This window comes from Clytia hemisphaerica, unplaced genomic scaffold (genome assembly GCF_902728285.1).
Source record: "Clytia hemisphaerica strain Z4C2 unplaced genomic scaffold, Clytia hemisphaerica genome assembly, whole genome shotgun sequence".
Lineage (NCBI taxonomy): Eukaryota > Metazoa > Cnidaria > Hydrozoa > Leptothecata > Clytiidae > Clytia > Clytia hemisphaerica.
This window is the reverse complement of record NW_027104039.1, coordinates 118,573-133,453: the sequence shown is the minus strand read 5'-3', so window position 1 is coordinate 133,453 and position 14,881 is coordinate 118,573. Positions and strand designations below refer to the sequence as shown.

General features: G+C 35.8%; 1 protein-coding gene across 1 annotated transcript; it reads right to left on the bottom strand.

The window, feature by feature from the left end:
- Positions 1–1,511: 1,511 nt before the first annotated feature.
- LOC136811797 (dapdiamide synthesis protein DdaC-like) lies at positions 1,512–14,601 on the bottom strand. Its single transcript, XM_067068425.1, has 5 exons — positions 14,300–14,601; positions 11,954–12,433; positions 11,295–11,495; positions 3,490–3,663; positions 1,512–1,856 (listed from the first exon to the last, which is right to left on the bottom strand). Exons 1-5 carry the CDS (start codon positions 14,354–14,356, stop codon positions 1,608–1,610), a joined length of 1,161 nt encoding a protein of 386 aa, XP_066924526.1. The 5' UTR covers positions 14,357–14,601; the 3' UTR covers positions 1,512–1,607.
- Between the last annotated feature and the right edge of the window lie 280 nt (positions 14,602–14,881).

Here is a 14,881-nt window from a genome sequence, read left to right as displayed (position 1 = left end):
TTTTAATTTGAAAATTTTTTGATTTTAAATTTTAAGATGCAACACGAAAAGTACCAAAGGAGGATGCAATTCCAACATTGAACCTCCCTGGCATGTCAAACAAAACTTACGTTCCCCGCCCAATTAATTCCATTGTCAAAAGAGAACAAAACCACCAACCTGCAAATATCCCATCCACATCTATCAAAACTTTTTCCATTTACACATATCGTCAATTCTTGCAGAATGCATCAATGAGCATCAACAATAATTGGCAATATTCATTATTAGATCAGTTCTCAACTTTTCGTCTTTTTGATTCACGCTTTCAAGTTCCAAAATTTGATTTAGTCGTTGACTGTCATTTAAAGGTGAGTTTGTTTTTATACTGTTTCTCACAATCTGAACATATATGAATCTCTCTTCTCTCATCTGATGTGCCAATCTAAGAAATGAAGAAGGCAAACCTGTCACTGTTGACTGGCTTTTGTAAATTTACCGAACAATAAACTTTTCCCCTTTTTGCACGAACCACCAAGCTATAATAGTCTCAAAAGTAAACATACTGTGTATAACACTCTTGCACAATGAAAACAAAAATAAATATTTACCAACTCATTTTCATCTCCCTCTAAAGTGAATTCAAAATCTTCCAAACCCTCTTCTTCTAAAAACTTTACAAAAAAATTCAAATCATTTGCACTAATTTGAACTGAACTTGAAGCCATTTTTTAACTTTTTGCCTCCCGCTCGCTTCGCTTCTTGTTTTGATTTTGTATGTTCATTGGGCCGTCGTTCGATTTTCAACATCGCTAAGAGCCGTAGGCAAAAACACTAAGGACGGCCCGAGCGCTGCCAGACTATCTCTCTTCTTGTGACTATGATTACCTATACATGATATGCACCACTGCAATGTCTTCCATTCCACCAAATAGCTCATTGGTTGCAAGTGACGTAAAATCAGTCAATACGTCACTTTCAACCAATTAGCTATTGGGTGGAATGGAATAAATATATTCAAATTGAGGCATTTTGGGTCCGATGACGTCATCGAAACCTGAAAAAATTCAATATCTCGAATTTGGGAAAGAATTAAGCAATGGTTGACCCCTCATTGGATCGGGAATCATCGAGACAATCTTTAAGATAAATGAAAAATTGATTTCAGTGAATTAAACAATTTATTGACCTTTCAATGACGTCATTTAGGGCCCAAATGACGTCACAAAACATTAAATATTTCTCGAACTTCAATCAGTTACAAGTGATAATATTTCGTTCTTTGGGTATAGAATTCAAGCTTATTACCCTCTCCCACCATCCAAAGGGCTTTTGATGTGTTCAAGAACACTCTACTCAGCGGTTGCGACGCCGGGTGACGGCGTTTATGAAAAATGTGTGTAGCGCGAGATGGTAGCTGAGCTGTGGTTGATGAAAACTAATACGAATTCCCCTTAGAAATAAAGTTAGAGAGCATCAGCAATACCATCTTTATCATCCTAAGGGCTTTTGATGCACAAGCTAAACCGGCGTTTGCGACGACGGGAACCGTCTAGTAGGTTCAATTTACAAGTACTAAGTCGTAGTTACAAAAAAAATTGAAAAAATGTAACAATTTATTGTTATTGTTATCTGCTGATTGGTTCAGCCAAAGAAACCACAATTTTTCGTTCACCCCCTTCAAAAGACATTCTTGAATGTTGACAATACAAGTTATCCATAATGACTACATCTCCAGGTAACAGTTTTAAAGACATTGCATTGTTCCAAATAATGGAACGAATATGATCAATGACGTCATCTTCAATTTCTGCACCATCACCATAACATGTGTGAAAATGATATTCACTTGGAGATAATTCTTCTTTCCCGTCGTACTAAGGAGAAATACTTTAAATTTTATAATGAGTTATTTTAATGCAATTATTGGCGCCCCCAGCGATTTGTGTGAGTGCGTGAATGGGCTTTTTCACTTGCGTGAATTGGAAAGCTTTCCGTGAACAAAAATTGCATGAATTACGAAAAAATATTGCGTGAATGCGTGAATTGATTATTCGTTTGAAAACACTAGAGAATGATTTTCTGAAAAACTGCTAACCAACTCTAGGACTTTATTAGACTTTTCTGGCGGATTTTGAAAATTCCCTTGAACGGGCTTTGAAATTTCGAAAGGGCGAAACAAAAGAGTGCTACTTTGCTTCCAATGTCTGTCTCAAAAATATATGGGTACTCTTTAGTGTTTACTTCTTTTGCGATTCTTCAGTATGTGTGAATGCTATATTATAAAGCTATACACCATTGGAAAGATACTTTCAAGGAGAATATTCTAAAAGTTAAACGATTTTTTGAAAAGTTGAAAAAAAATGAAGATGAAAGAAATGAAGACTTTTTCTACTGGTTCGAAAACTATACATTAGACTTTTTTAGGATATTTGAACCTTTCATTGATTTCAAATTTGTGTTCAGATTTTTCGTTAAAAAAAACTTCATTTTTTTTATTTTCATCCTTCTTTTTCATTTTTCCAGTTTTTCAAAAAAAAATTTTGATCTATGTGATTATCCTCCTTGAAAATATCTTTCCAACGGTGTATAGTTTTTTAATGTAGTATAAATAAATACTGAGAAATTGTCAAAAAAATACTTAAACATACTTTTGAGAAAGACTTTAGCTACAAAATGATTCCAACATCAAAACTGAATGAAAAGGCAACATAATGAAAATCCCCTTAAAGCTGACCTTTTGCCCGATAATCTTCCCCTTACAAAAACGGGTCCACAAGCCCCTTTACATTGGTTTTTGTTACCGTAGCGCAATAAGAATAATTTCACTTGAGAGTAATTCCCATTTAGTAGCAAATAAGGGTAAACTAAAAGCAAATCGACTTTAATACACCTTTTCGACTGTAGCCGCCAATTGCCGCGCGGGCATTTTTTGTCTGTTTTACCACCCTAAAACCGTCCCAGTCTTTTTTTCGCGCCTATAGAAAAGACAATAGAAAAAGGTGTAAAAAGGGATTGGATCGAGTTTAGAGGGACAAAGTGGCACGTGCATGACCATGTGACTACGGTCGAAAAGGTGTATAGTCTGGGTCGCAGACCTCTATAGAAACTGTTTTTGCTACAATCAGTGCCGAAATACATTGGCAATTTTGGGTATTTTAACGCTTTTCAGAATTTAAAGATCGGGTGAGAATTGCAGCTTTAGTACTTCAACTTTGCTTCATAGGATTTTTCGATTTTGGAGAGGCTAAAATGGCTTCCAGGCTATATTCTCAGCCTTATTGGACCATTCTTGAGCTTTTGAATCCTGAGATCTCAAGGTCCTAAATTTTAAGTCTAATGTTAAAACTCAGAGTTAATACTCTACTTCCAAACTGTACTTCAAAGCACTTAAAAATCACTTGCGGTTTTAAAGTATTGAAGGAATTCCCCATTGTACCATATATTTTGGCACCGATTGTAGATGATGAACAGAAGCCTAGGGCTTTAATAACAAAATAGATTAATTACCATAGGGTGGCTTTTGAAGTAGCTGCAATGACTAGGAACAGCTTGATTTAACCAAATTTCTTCTCCAGTTATTGGATGTGAAAAGAATGCTGGAAGGTTGTACCAGATTGTGACGTCACCATTCTCTCTCCATTCCCATTGGTAACCATCTCGAAGCATTTTCTCTTCAGCTACCTATAATCCAATTACAATAGACCTTTCCATAAATTACGTCACGAACATCACTTGCCTCGTTTTGAAATTATTACCAAGGTGATTAACTCCCAGCGGATTTTATTGAAACTACTTTCTATTCATAAAACAATTATTTAAAGTCTCAAGGGACATAATCACCATGGTAATTGTTTTAATACGAGGCAAGTAATGTTCGTGACGTAATTTATGAAATTGTTTATTTCAGTGAGTTTTTTGACTTAAGAGTTAAGGTTCGAAAATGCTTAAAGGGTTTATCTTTATGCTAAGAATAGCCGACAAAGTTGATGCCCAGAAAGGGAACTGTGACTTTCAGATGTTCATGTTACGCTTTCTTTGAAATAATTATGTGATAGCATATACAGTAAAATCTCACTTATTCTAACTTTTATTATTTGAGTTTTTCTGTAATTTAAGCTTGTTTCTCGTCCCCGTTAAGGAGAAAATCTCTGTCTTAACATACTTTCAATTCAGATTTCTCTGTTATTCGAGCAAATAAGATTCCCCGTTCGAGTTGGAATTAGCGAGAGTCAACTGTAGCAATTGACAGCAATCAATGCGTAATCATCAGGGATACCTTTTGAAAAGAATCTGGTATGAAAAGTACGAAAAAAGTAATCTCCTTCTCAAAGACCCCCTGGGAGCCCTTCCCACTGGAAAAAAATTGTCCAAAATAACGTCCCTAGTTGCTCCCGAAGGGAGCCTATGTTGCTTCACGAGGCCTTGGGGATCGAGCTGGCGAAAAATTGTTCAAGAAAACGGGACGATGTAACCTAGTGACCGCAGCATCTAAAAGATTGCCGTGTGGTGAGCTTTTAAGCTAGCTCGACCGCGCGAACAGATATTTTGCGTTTTTGGCGCTCCAAAGTCATAGCTTGGAATACAGCAACACCGCGTGATCAGAAATTTAGCGTCTTTAGCGCTCCAAAGTCATAGCTTGGAATACAACAAAAAGCAACGAAGCAACTTGACACCCCTGTCTCAGTGCCCCGGTAGAACTTTTTCCCTAACTTTTCCCCTCAGTGGGGATGAAAATTTCAATCAAAATGCCAATGGGGATAGAAAATCTATTGTTTCCAGCTCGAAAATTCCAGTGGGATGGTTTTGGAGTGCAATTTTTTACATTCAGTTTTCAATGGGGATAAAATCATAGAGCAATTACGCAGTGGGGTTGAAATTGTAGGATATTTTTCCCACCGGGGACGATTTTTTGGCCTATTTTTCCACCGGGGTGGGGGGTCCACCGGGTCTGTGACACAGGGGTGTAACTTGGGACCAGTTGGTTTCAGAAAGTAGAAGGTATAATCCCGCAGACTGTTCTGCAACTTTGATAGTAAGTATAACACTACTTTATCAAAAGTAATGTTCCAAATGTTTCAGATAGGATGTAGCTATTGTTGAAAATGATTTTAAAGAATTTCTTTTTGCTTTGTATCCTTGTTGTATAATCAGGCATCATCAGTTACTTTATACTGTTACTTTTGTGTAATTATTATCAGAAATTGGGAAAAACTTTGCATACGACCATTAACTATGGCGCGCCAAAGCGGAAATAAATACTATCTCTTTAAAACAATACTATCTTCGTTTAAAACATACTATCTTTTTAAAAAAATACTATTTTCGATTAAAACATACTATTTTCGTTCAAAAAATACTATTTTCGTTGAAAAAATACTATTTCCGTTTGAAAAAATACTATTCTCGTTTAAAACATACTATCTTCGTTTAAAAACATACTATCTTTTGTAATGATACTATCTTTTTTTAAACAATACTATCTATTTTAAAACGATACTATCTTTTTTAAAACATACTATCTTTTCGAAAACAGTCTGGAAACGAGGTTGGCACGTCTTGCCTCGCTCATTTTAAAGTTTGCATGCATGACCCGCGCATGGTGGGACGGCGGGACCATGCTTGCTGGATGGAAAGAACAACATGCTTTATATGGAAATGGCGGAACAGAAAGTCCAAAATGTGGTGAAAACACCACTGTTTTGGTTTTGATCTCAATGTTACGTGGTCATGTCCTTTTTTTCTTCTATTGACTATGGTGTAAATGCCTGAAAGCTGCTTTAAATGGAGTAGTTAGTTGAACAGGAAGTATTCAGCCCTCAGACAGCGATGAGATTTTAGCTACACCAAGTGTAATTTCCAAGGCAAGCAAGCGGGGGGGGGGGCTAATGCTACTGTCAACTGCTCTAGCTTGGGACTACATGGGATGTCATAAAAGAAACCATTTTACAGAGCTTCCAGACTCATCTTTTTATTCTGTCTAAGAAAGCCGGAAGCCATCTTGTTATGTTGGTCCTGCATGTGGGCGGATGAGGCCATATAAAATAAACACGAAAAACCAACGCCCATTACACGCCCCTCAAAATGAAAATTACACAAATTTGAATAATCGAGGCAACCTATATTCGAAAAAAGATAGTATTTTTTAAAAAGATAGTATTTTTTTAAAAGATAGTATTTTTTAAACGAAGATAGTATGTTTGCAACAAAGATAGTATTGTTTTAAAAAGATAGTATGAAAGATAGTAAAAATAGTATTATTTTTTAAAGATACTATGTTTTAAACGAAAATAGTATTTTTTAAGCAAAAAATAGTATGTTTTAAAAAAGATAGTATGTTTTAAACGAAGATAGTATTGTTTTAAAAAGATAGTATTTATTTCCGCTTTGGCGCGCCATAATTAACGAACCTTCTGTTTATCTCCAGGCGATGTCAATTGAATTCAATATTTTCGTAATTGAACTATCAAATTTTATCAAACACAATCAGTCAGGCACATCCTGGCAAATGAACGGGGTAGTATTTTTCACTTGCGACCATTGGCAAATAAACGGGGTCGAAAACGAAAGTGATGTAATAGCACCGAATGCCCAGTTTAATTGAACCGGGTTGGAAATATTTTGCTTCATTTCAAAGAACTGCATAGATGAAATTTTTTTTCCATGGGTCAATTTTGTCTTCGAAGATTGAAGAAACTTTTAATGAAAAAATAAAGTTCCCAGTTTTCTTCCTTTTTTCCCTTTTTCAGTTTGAAGCTCATTTTTATTCATTTTCACGCTTTTACCCTGAGACGTCCTATCTCATTTACACTGGGTGACGAATACCCCATGCAAATGCTCACCCCGTTCATTTGCCAGGATGTGCCTGACTGACAATCAAACTATAGGTGTTTGTTTGGTTACTGAACCTGATCGAAGACGACCCTGTCGAACGAAAGAAATATTTCTATCCATGTGTGATCGCCCAATTGTTTAAGTATACGCAGACCACACGTTCAGTCCGGGTTAAGTCTCAAAAAGTAATGTTAAAATCCACGGACACGCAACAAGAAAATCCCTGGAGTCCGGGGAATCGGCAGGGTTGTTCGAACATAATTCAACTTTACCAGAATCTTTTAGTTTCGTGACTGTTCGATTTGGTTGCGGTAATCTAACACCTATCGTTTGATAATTTTAGATTAGATTGGTACCCGTGAAAAAGGGTAATTTGCATCATTTGAGGGAAACTTTACATTGCCTCCAAACCGCAGACCTTTCTTGGTCTGCACTTTGTCTAAGCTAAAACGTAAATTAAATGTTTTGGACTTTTGAATTTTTAAAATTTTATTACCAGAAAGTTCTACTATTTGGAGGCGATACCAATTTCCCTCCAGTGATTACCCTTTTTCACGGTAATCAAACAGTCTGATTGACATCACCTGGATATTTATTACAAATTATCTATTGACAGTTTCTTCTCTATTCCTATTTCAGCTTTATGGTTTTGCCTTCCAGCCTTCGTTCATTCACCATGAAAAATACCATATTAACCATTAAAGTAGTTTTACACGTTGGATTTATATACCGTCAACTGCTTAAAAGCCAGATTGACATTGTTTTTATGAGGTCTGAATCGATGCTTCAAATACGCTGAGTTTGCACAGAGATAGCAGTTGTTCAACCAATCATCAAACTTCATTTTAACATAACATTTTAATGACAAGAGAGTTTTGATTTCAAAATGTTGAACAAGAATTGGAATGAATTGTCTGCGTTTTTAATGGAGCTGTGCAATGTTTGTGCAACGGGACACCAAAACAGCAACCATTTTAACCGAACCTCCACAGAATCATCTTTTTTGTACTGTCCAAGAAACATGGATCTGTTTGTTGTTTGTTGTAGAAGAGGATGTGACGATAGAGAGAAAAAGCTGACCAGAAAGCAGTATGTCCCATGTTATCTCAAGTAATCCCATTTTAGAGCAGTTGACGGTTACACAAACTTGACATTAACACTCCTTTTGTTGGAGAAATTCCTGAAGGATATTTCATGTTATGTTCCTGTTGTTTGGTTGTATTTTGAATCATTTTGGTTTTGGAATGCTTCTGTATCCATTGTATTCTTTACAAAACAATATTACATTACGATATAGAAAACAACTTAGCTGAAAATTATATCATTGTCAAAATATAGTCTTGGAAATTATAAATTCATGTTTTGATATGTTTGTTATTTTTATTTTTGTTATTATTGTTTCAAAGAAAATGCTTTTGAGAAGAAAGTCATTCTAAATATTTTCTGAAGATTATTCCAAGACTCTGCCTATAAGACATGAAAAGCTTTGTAATTCAAGCTTTATAAGGTATCTATTAAAGGGGACATGTTTAGTGCAAGCTATGGCTGAGAAAAATTGAATACTTTGCAATATCACTGTATTTCTGACAAAAATAAACACGGCATTTCGCCTTTTCTGAATTTCAATCAATCACTATCAAATGCCTGTCATCGGGAGCATCATAGCGAAAGCTAATTGCTAGTATAAAATTATACTCTGCTTTTTCTCCCCGCTGAAAATAATTAGATCAAAAATCTTCACTGCAAAATATTGTGCTATTTTTTCCATCCCCATTGAATTTTTTGTCTCGAAAAAATGGAATTCAAATCCTCTGCCATAACATAGAAATATCAATCCCCATCGAGTTTTGGTCCGTTGTTTCATCGACCTCTAAAGGTCGACCGTTTGAGGTCGATGGTTGTTTTTAACCCCACCGTCTGAAAAAATCCCACCGGGTCTGCGAAAAGGGGTTTAGTTTCCTTCACAATAGGCCCTGTAGCGGATCTATGAGCCCGCCCCCCGGGGAAGCGAAGTCACTCCAACTCGTTTGACAGTTAGTCTATAAAAAAAGTAAATAAAAACGAAATTTTTAAGTGTAAATTATTTTTTCAAACAAGAGTCTATATATTAATAGTGGTAGTCTGTATGTGTGTTTGTCTGTGTTTTCTACTTTCGTTTTCGCTTTGTTTGTGTTTTAAAATTATGACTTTTAGTCTCTTGCTCCACAAATTTGTTTTATTGGATTCGCGCCATTTGCAAAAGATCGGATAGAGCTTGGTTTAGACTTTATTAAGCCTTTGTTTTGAAATTTAAGGCCCATCTACATTTAGTAATTTTAACTTCTGCCCAGACTTGCCTTTTTCTCTCTTCTTTTGTTTTAAATGTTTTCGAATGTATTTAACGATCGTATTTATTAATGACATTCGAATTCTTTTCAAAACAAAACAATTTCATTTCATAGAAAAGAATATTTCAAAAGTAAATCAAAACATAAAAAGGTTTGTGGACAACAACAGCATTCAAAGGGCGATATAAAGCATAAGAAAAAATCAGTTCACTTCTTTTTTCTTATAAAAATATTCAAGCCGTCGTTACCATTGAGTTTAAAGCCCGAAGGGCTAAAGTTCAATCTCTAACCTTTCTCAGGCAAGAAAAAGTGAAGCTTAAAAAATGCGCCGCATTTTTGACGACAGATTGAATCTAGCAATTCCTTTGTTTACGATTGATATTTTTTTCGAAATTTAGAGGTAAATTTTATAGTATTAATCTGTCATTTGTGTAAAAACCAGGCGAGCCGCTCAAGGCCGCGCTACTTTGGTAGGATTTGTTGGCTTCAAATCCTACCAAGGAGATTGACTTCTAGCCCTTCGGGCTTTAGCCTGGAGATCCATGCTATGATTTCTTATTCTATATACTGATGGCGAAATATATAGCATGGTATGGGCTGACAGTTTGAATTTCCCATATCCTAATAACGGTTGAAAACACAGCAAATCAAATACTGTTATTGTTTCACTGGTCACACTTTCTTAAAGAAAGCACAACTTCCGAAATTTGGTTTTTATTTTAGTAAGTGAAGACAGCGCTAAATTCGAATTTCCCACTGTAATTTTTTTGAGGCCATAATCGGACTCACAGCTCTGACCCGTCAAGTATTCATCAGATTTAAAAAAATACGCAGATGGGTTCCTGTCTATTCGGGCTTATACTTCATTGGTCGTTACTGCTAAAAAGTGTGTACGTCATTTTCCCGGGGGGGGGGGGGGACTAGGGCTTTATGTCTCGGGAGGGGGGCAGTAAACGATCCAAATATGGTTAAAAGATAAGACACCCGGGGAAGGTTAGAGTTAAACGTTGTACAGATTTCTTTTTTTTATTTGATCGCTTTTTTAAGCCAGCTTCAACATCCAAAGGACTTTTAGTGCGTTCAGCTACAGCTTAACCGGCGTGCGACGCCGGGTACCGGCTAGTTATATTATATTATTATACCATATTTTTGGTGATTAAAGAGAAACGAAAAAAAAAAAAAAAAAAATAGAGTACAGATTGTTAAAAATCTTAACAATCGCTTTGGCCTAGCTTCATTGGGTGTCACGTGTATCACGGTATATGAATGATACACTGTGACGAAAGATCGTAATTTTATTCAGTGCGCATTTGGAGAATGCTAATGTAACCATGACAATCATCCAGGATGAATGTCGAACCAATCAAATGACAGGTTAAACGTAGAGGAAATTCATCAACATCATGCTCTCTCCATCTTCGATTCTTTGAAATATGAGACATTAGACGATGTTATCGTCCGTTACAGTGATAGTAAAGGCGGAAGAATATGGCAGTATGGCGTTATGGCGGTATATGGAAAAAAATCGGCGGGAGAGTTTCGAAGAAACGACTGACAAACTCTACCGACTGTAAACTCTTTTCGGCAAAAAACCCGTTTGCGAAATTTCTTCGGCTTTGGGCTTATTTATTAGATAGTGATCCTGATCCGTCGTAGACTATAGCATAGTCTAATGAGACATACGCGATAAAATTCTGAAAATTTGTCCACACAGGTCAAACTTCAGAGAAATCGAAAAGTCTGTGATGGTCAGTGTATTCCTTATACAACGCCAAAAATGATGCTAAAAATTGGTTAATATTTCCGAGAATATTTCAGTCTTTAATACTCACTTTTAAAGGCTGATAAGGCTTACAAAGAATAGATTTAGCTGAAATCGCAACCTTGCTTCCTTGTATCCCAGGCTTTATTAATATTTATTGATTGACGTCAAAGAATGGTGCTATTGTTTAGTAAGCATTAAAAGGTGATAGTAAGCAGGAAACGAGGTGGCTGAATTCGTTTATTTCGTTCAAAGGTAACTTCCTATTTTCCCAGCAGACACACAACGTTGTTTTGACGTTTGTCTAACGTTCACAACGCCCATATAATGTTAGATAAACGTTGAAACAACGTTGTGTGTCAGCTGGGTTAGGTAGATTCCACTGTTATTACCTTTTCACTTTCTGTTGAAAATGTATGTTGCCAAGCAATATAGTCAGTATTTTTTTGGTGTTTGGTGCTTCTCAAATATCGTATTCCTTTCTTTCGAAATTTGTCAAGTACTTCTGGGTTGATCAGTTTAATCAAATCTCGATTAAAAACAATGGGCGACTCTCCACCCCTTGGTGCTTGCTTCAAACAACAAAACATGATCTGTAATAAGAAATATAATGAAGTTAGGAAGTGATAAGCTGAAGACCGAAGTCTGAGATCAGGTCTCCTGTCACTCTAGAGTCACCCGTCAGTTTAACAAAAAGAAAGAGGTTAAAACAAAGGCAAAGTCTGACCATACAGTTAAGTACAGCAGAAAAGGAAAGGTTGAAAAGTCGGCCTAGAACCCGGTTTGGCGTTCCGAAGTTATTTCTTTATGATAATGTTCCACTCCTGTTTGTCTTTTCAACAAGCATAAAACCGCTATCCAATTCGAATTCTATCAAAAGTTATTTGTCTCCACTGCAAATTATATTGAGACAGACTTTAGTAATGGAAGGGGTAAATTCTAGTTTACACAAACTGATATCAGCCCATAATAATCATCGTATTATAGTGTAACGCCCATATTAATGTATACACAGATTACAAACGACTTCTGACTTTTCGATTAACCTTACCTTTGCAGGGAACTTCGATAAATATACCATTTCATTATGAAGTTCAATTGAATATTCAAATGGCTCATCACTCGCTGAATACAACAAACTTTCAACTTCCGAACGAAACGCAACACCCGTATCATACGACATCGCAACATAATCCAAACCTTTAACAAAATCATTGAAGTCCTTTGCTTCCTTTATCGGTAGGTTCTTAATTAGAATACAAGATTTATTTTGTTGGAAAATTTGATCTAAAGATGGTCGAATGCTAGCACCAATTTCTTGGATTTGTTTATCTATGTGTGCATCTGTTATTGCAATTCCTTTAAATTCACTATGTGTATAAATTGGAACAGTTTCTGGAAGATTAGACGAAGATGATCCAGCTAGATACTTTCGGCTCCGACATTGTATGTGTGGTTGTTGATTTGCAATTGATTCAACTTCTGTGTACAAGGGTCCCTGTGTAATCTTTCTAATTTGCGTTGTGAGGAGCTATAAAATAAATTTTAAGATATATATGAGGTTTGCGCTGTTAGCAGCTGTAAAGGAACTTTAGTTTAGGAATGGAGGTATAAAGAAACAGGGGAAGTATGCTATTGTAACCATGCTCGCCCTACGATTAAAAAAAATTACGAGGTATGTATGCTCATAATCTCATATATCGTGCACTTTTAATGAGCTTTTTTGTTGATAGGTGAAATCTTATTGGCTAACTCAAGTGTCGGAAATAAGATGAGACGAGATTCATTGTTTCTGACATCGGCGTAAGAAAATATTTGGACTGAAAAAGGGCCTGTAAACTTTGCAATCCTTCATCAAATGACAAGATTTTTCGATCAACATTTTCTTCAAGGTGAACTCTATTGCTTAATACTTTTCTCCAAAATTCTCCAGCGACTTTTTGTCCACAAGTTGGGTATGAAATTGTGTGTGCTTATAAAGAACTTTTTATTTTCTGGCTGGAGAAAATATCTTTTCAAAACAAAATTTAATGGATGACAAAATTGAACACAAACTTATTTCGTGGAGGTAAATTTCATTTTATTCTCGTATATTAGAAGGCTAGAAATCTTCGATGCTGATAATAAGAATGTTTAGAGCAAACTTGAGTTCTGCTAAAAAGTCGTATTTCATCGGGCGAGCCTAGAATTTCTTTTGATTTATTACATAAAATAAATCAAAAGACTTTAATGACCAATTACCGACAAATTCATTCGTCTTTCTTTATACCTCTATGGTTTAGGTCCATAGAGGGGTTGCTACCCAGTAGTTTCCCATAACCCTGTCTTGGTGAGCCGGTAAGAAAAGATGGGCAATCATCTATTTAAATGATTGACGATTTCAAGCTCTGTGTTGTATATAACAATCAAATGAGAAACTAAAAATTATAGCCAATGTCCAAATGAGGATGAAAATTCAGTAACGTTCCCAATGAGGATAAAGTACTTTCTTCATCGGTCCAGATTTTTAGTAAATTTTTCCAGTAAGGAGGGGGAAGGGAGACCTGGAAATGGCTTGAAAAGAATCTCTTATCTTGAAGAGGTAGAAAAACTCCAAGGATGAATCTAGTGGTTTTCTTTGTTTTGAGAGATTGTATATATTGAGAAATTTGGCTAGACACTTCTACTTTTAATTCGGCATCTGTAGTTAAAGCAAGCTCACCCCGCAGCTTATGTAGAAAATTATTGTATTTTTCTATACTCCAAAGTTAAAATAACTTCCATGACTTTCAGGCCTTTACTGTATGGGTACCATTAGACGATGTTATCGTCCGTTACAGTGATAGTAAGGGCGGGAAAAAATGGCGGTATGGCGTTATGGTGGTATACGGAAAAAAATCGGCGGGAGAGTTTCAAAGAAACGACTAACAAACTCTGCCGACTGTAAACTCTTTTCGGTAAAAAAACCCCTTTGCGAATTTTCTTTGGCTTTGGGCTTTTTTCTTTGATAGTGATTCGTCTTAGACTCTAACATAGTCTAGGGTACCATCCGAGTTTCAGACCTCATTTCCTGAACACAACTTAAATTTTGAAAGTTATGCAAATATTCATGAAAATCCAAGCTTAAATTACTTTACACTTACTCTCTAATTTAGGCAGTGGAACTCATTCTGAATTCTGCAAAAATTAAATTATTGGAGAAAGTTTATATAAAAATGTCCCAGATGGGAGATTACTTGAACAAAAAGGAATCCTAAACGAGTTTTCTTATTCTAGAGTCATCAGGAAAGTCAGCCTAAGTGGATAGCTCTTTCAAAACTATTGAACCCCATACCATAATAGATCGATGGAAGAATATATAATTATGCTCATAAAATGTTGTTGTAAACATTAGTTTAGAATAGTAAAATTTACTAACCCGTTTGCCGAAGCAGGTTTTCCAATGTTTTCCAAACAGTACTTTCAAAGTTGACATTTTTCAAAAATAAAACTATATTGAAGATGAGATTAGAATTGTTTGATACTCAAAGTTTCACGCAACCTTTCGTCACGATTTTCAGTCAAAAGTTCTATACTAAAAATTCGTGTCAATCATACAAAAACATACTGTGCAGATGTCTGTGATGTTTCGTAGTGGACTTGAGATGTGCATTGAAGGTGTACTTAAGGATTTATTGAGATATTTAATGGCACTTGTTTGTAACTACACATCATCCAATGAAGCTAAATGTTATTTTATCTGATTACAGTAGCTTATTTACCTAGTTAAGTTTATTGAACTTTAGTTTGATTTCAATTCCTCTTTCAAAAAAAGTACCATGGAAACATGAGTATAATGTCAGTATGGTGGGTGCCATGGAGAGACTTTCAAAAATCATCCAAACAAAATGCTGTAAAGACTCACGTTCACGCAAGTCTTTTCAATTCACGCATTCACGCATTTCTTTTTTCAATTTTCACGCATTCACGCAACCCACTGGGGGGCCCCAAATAAGGCCAA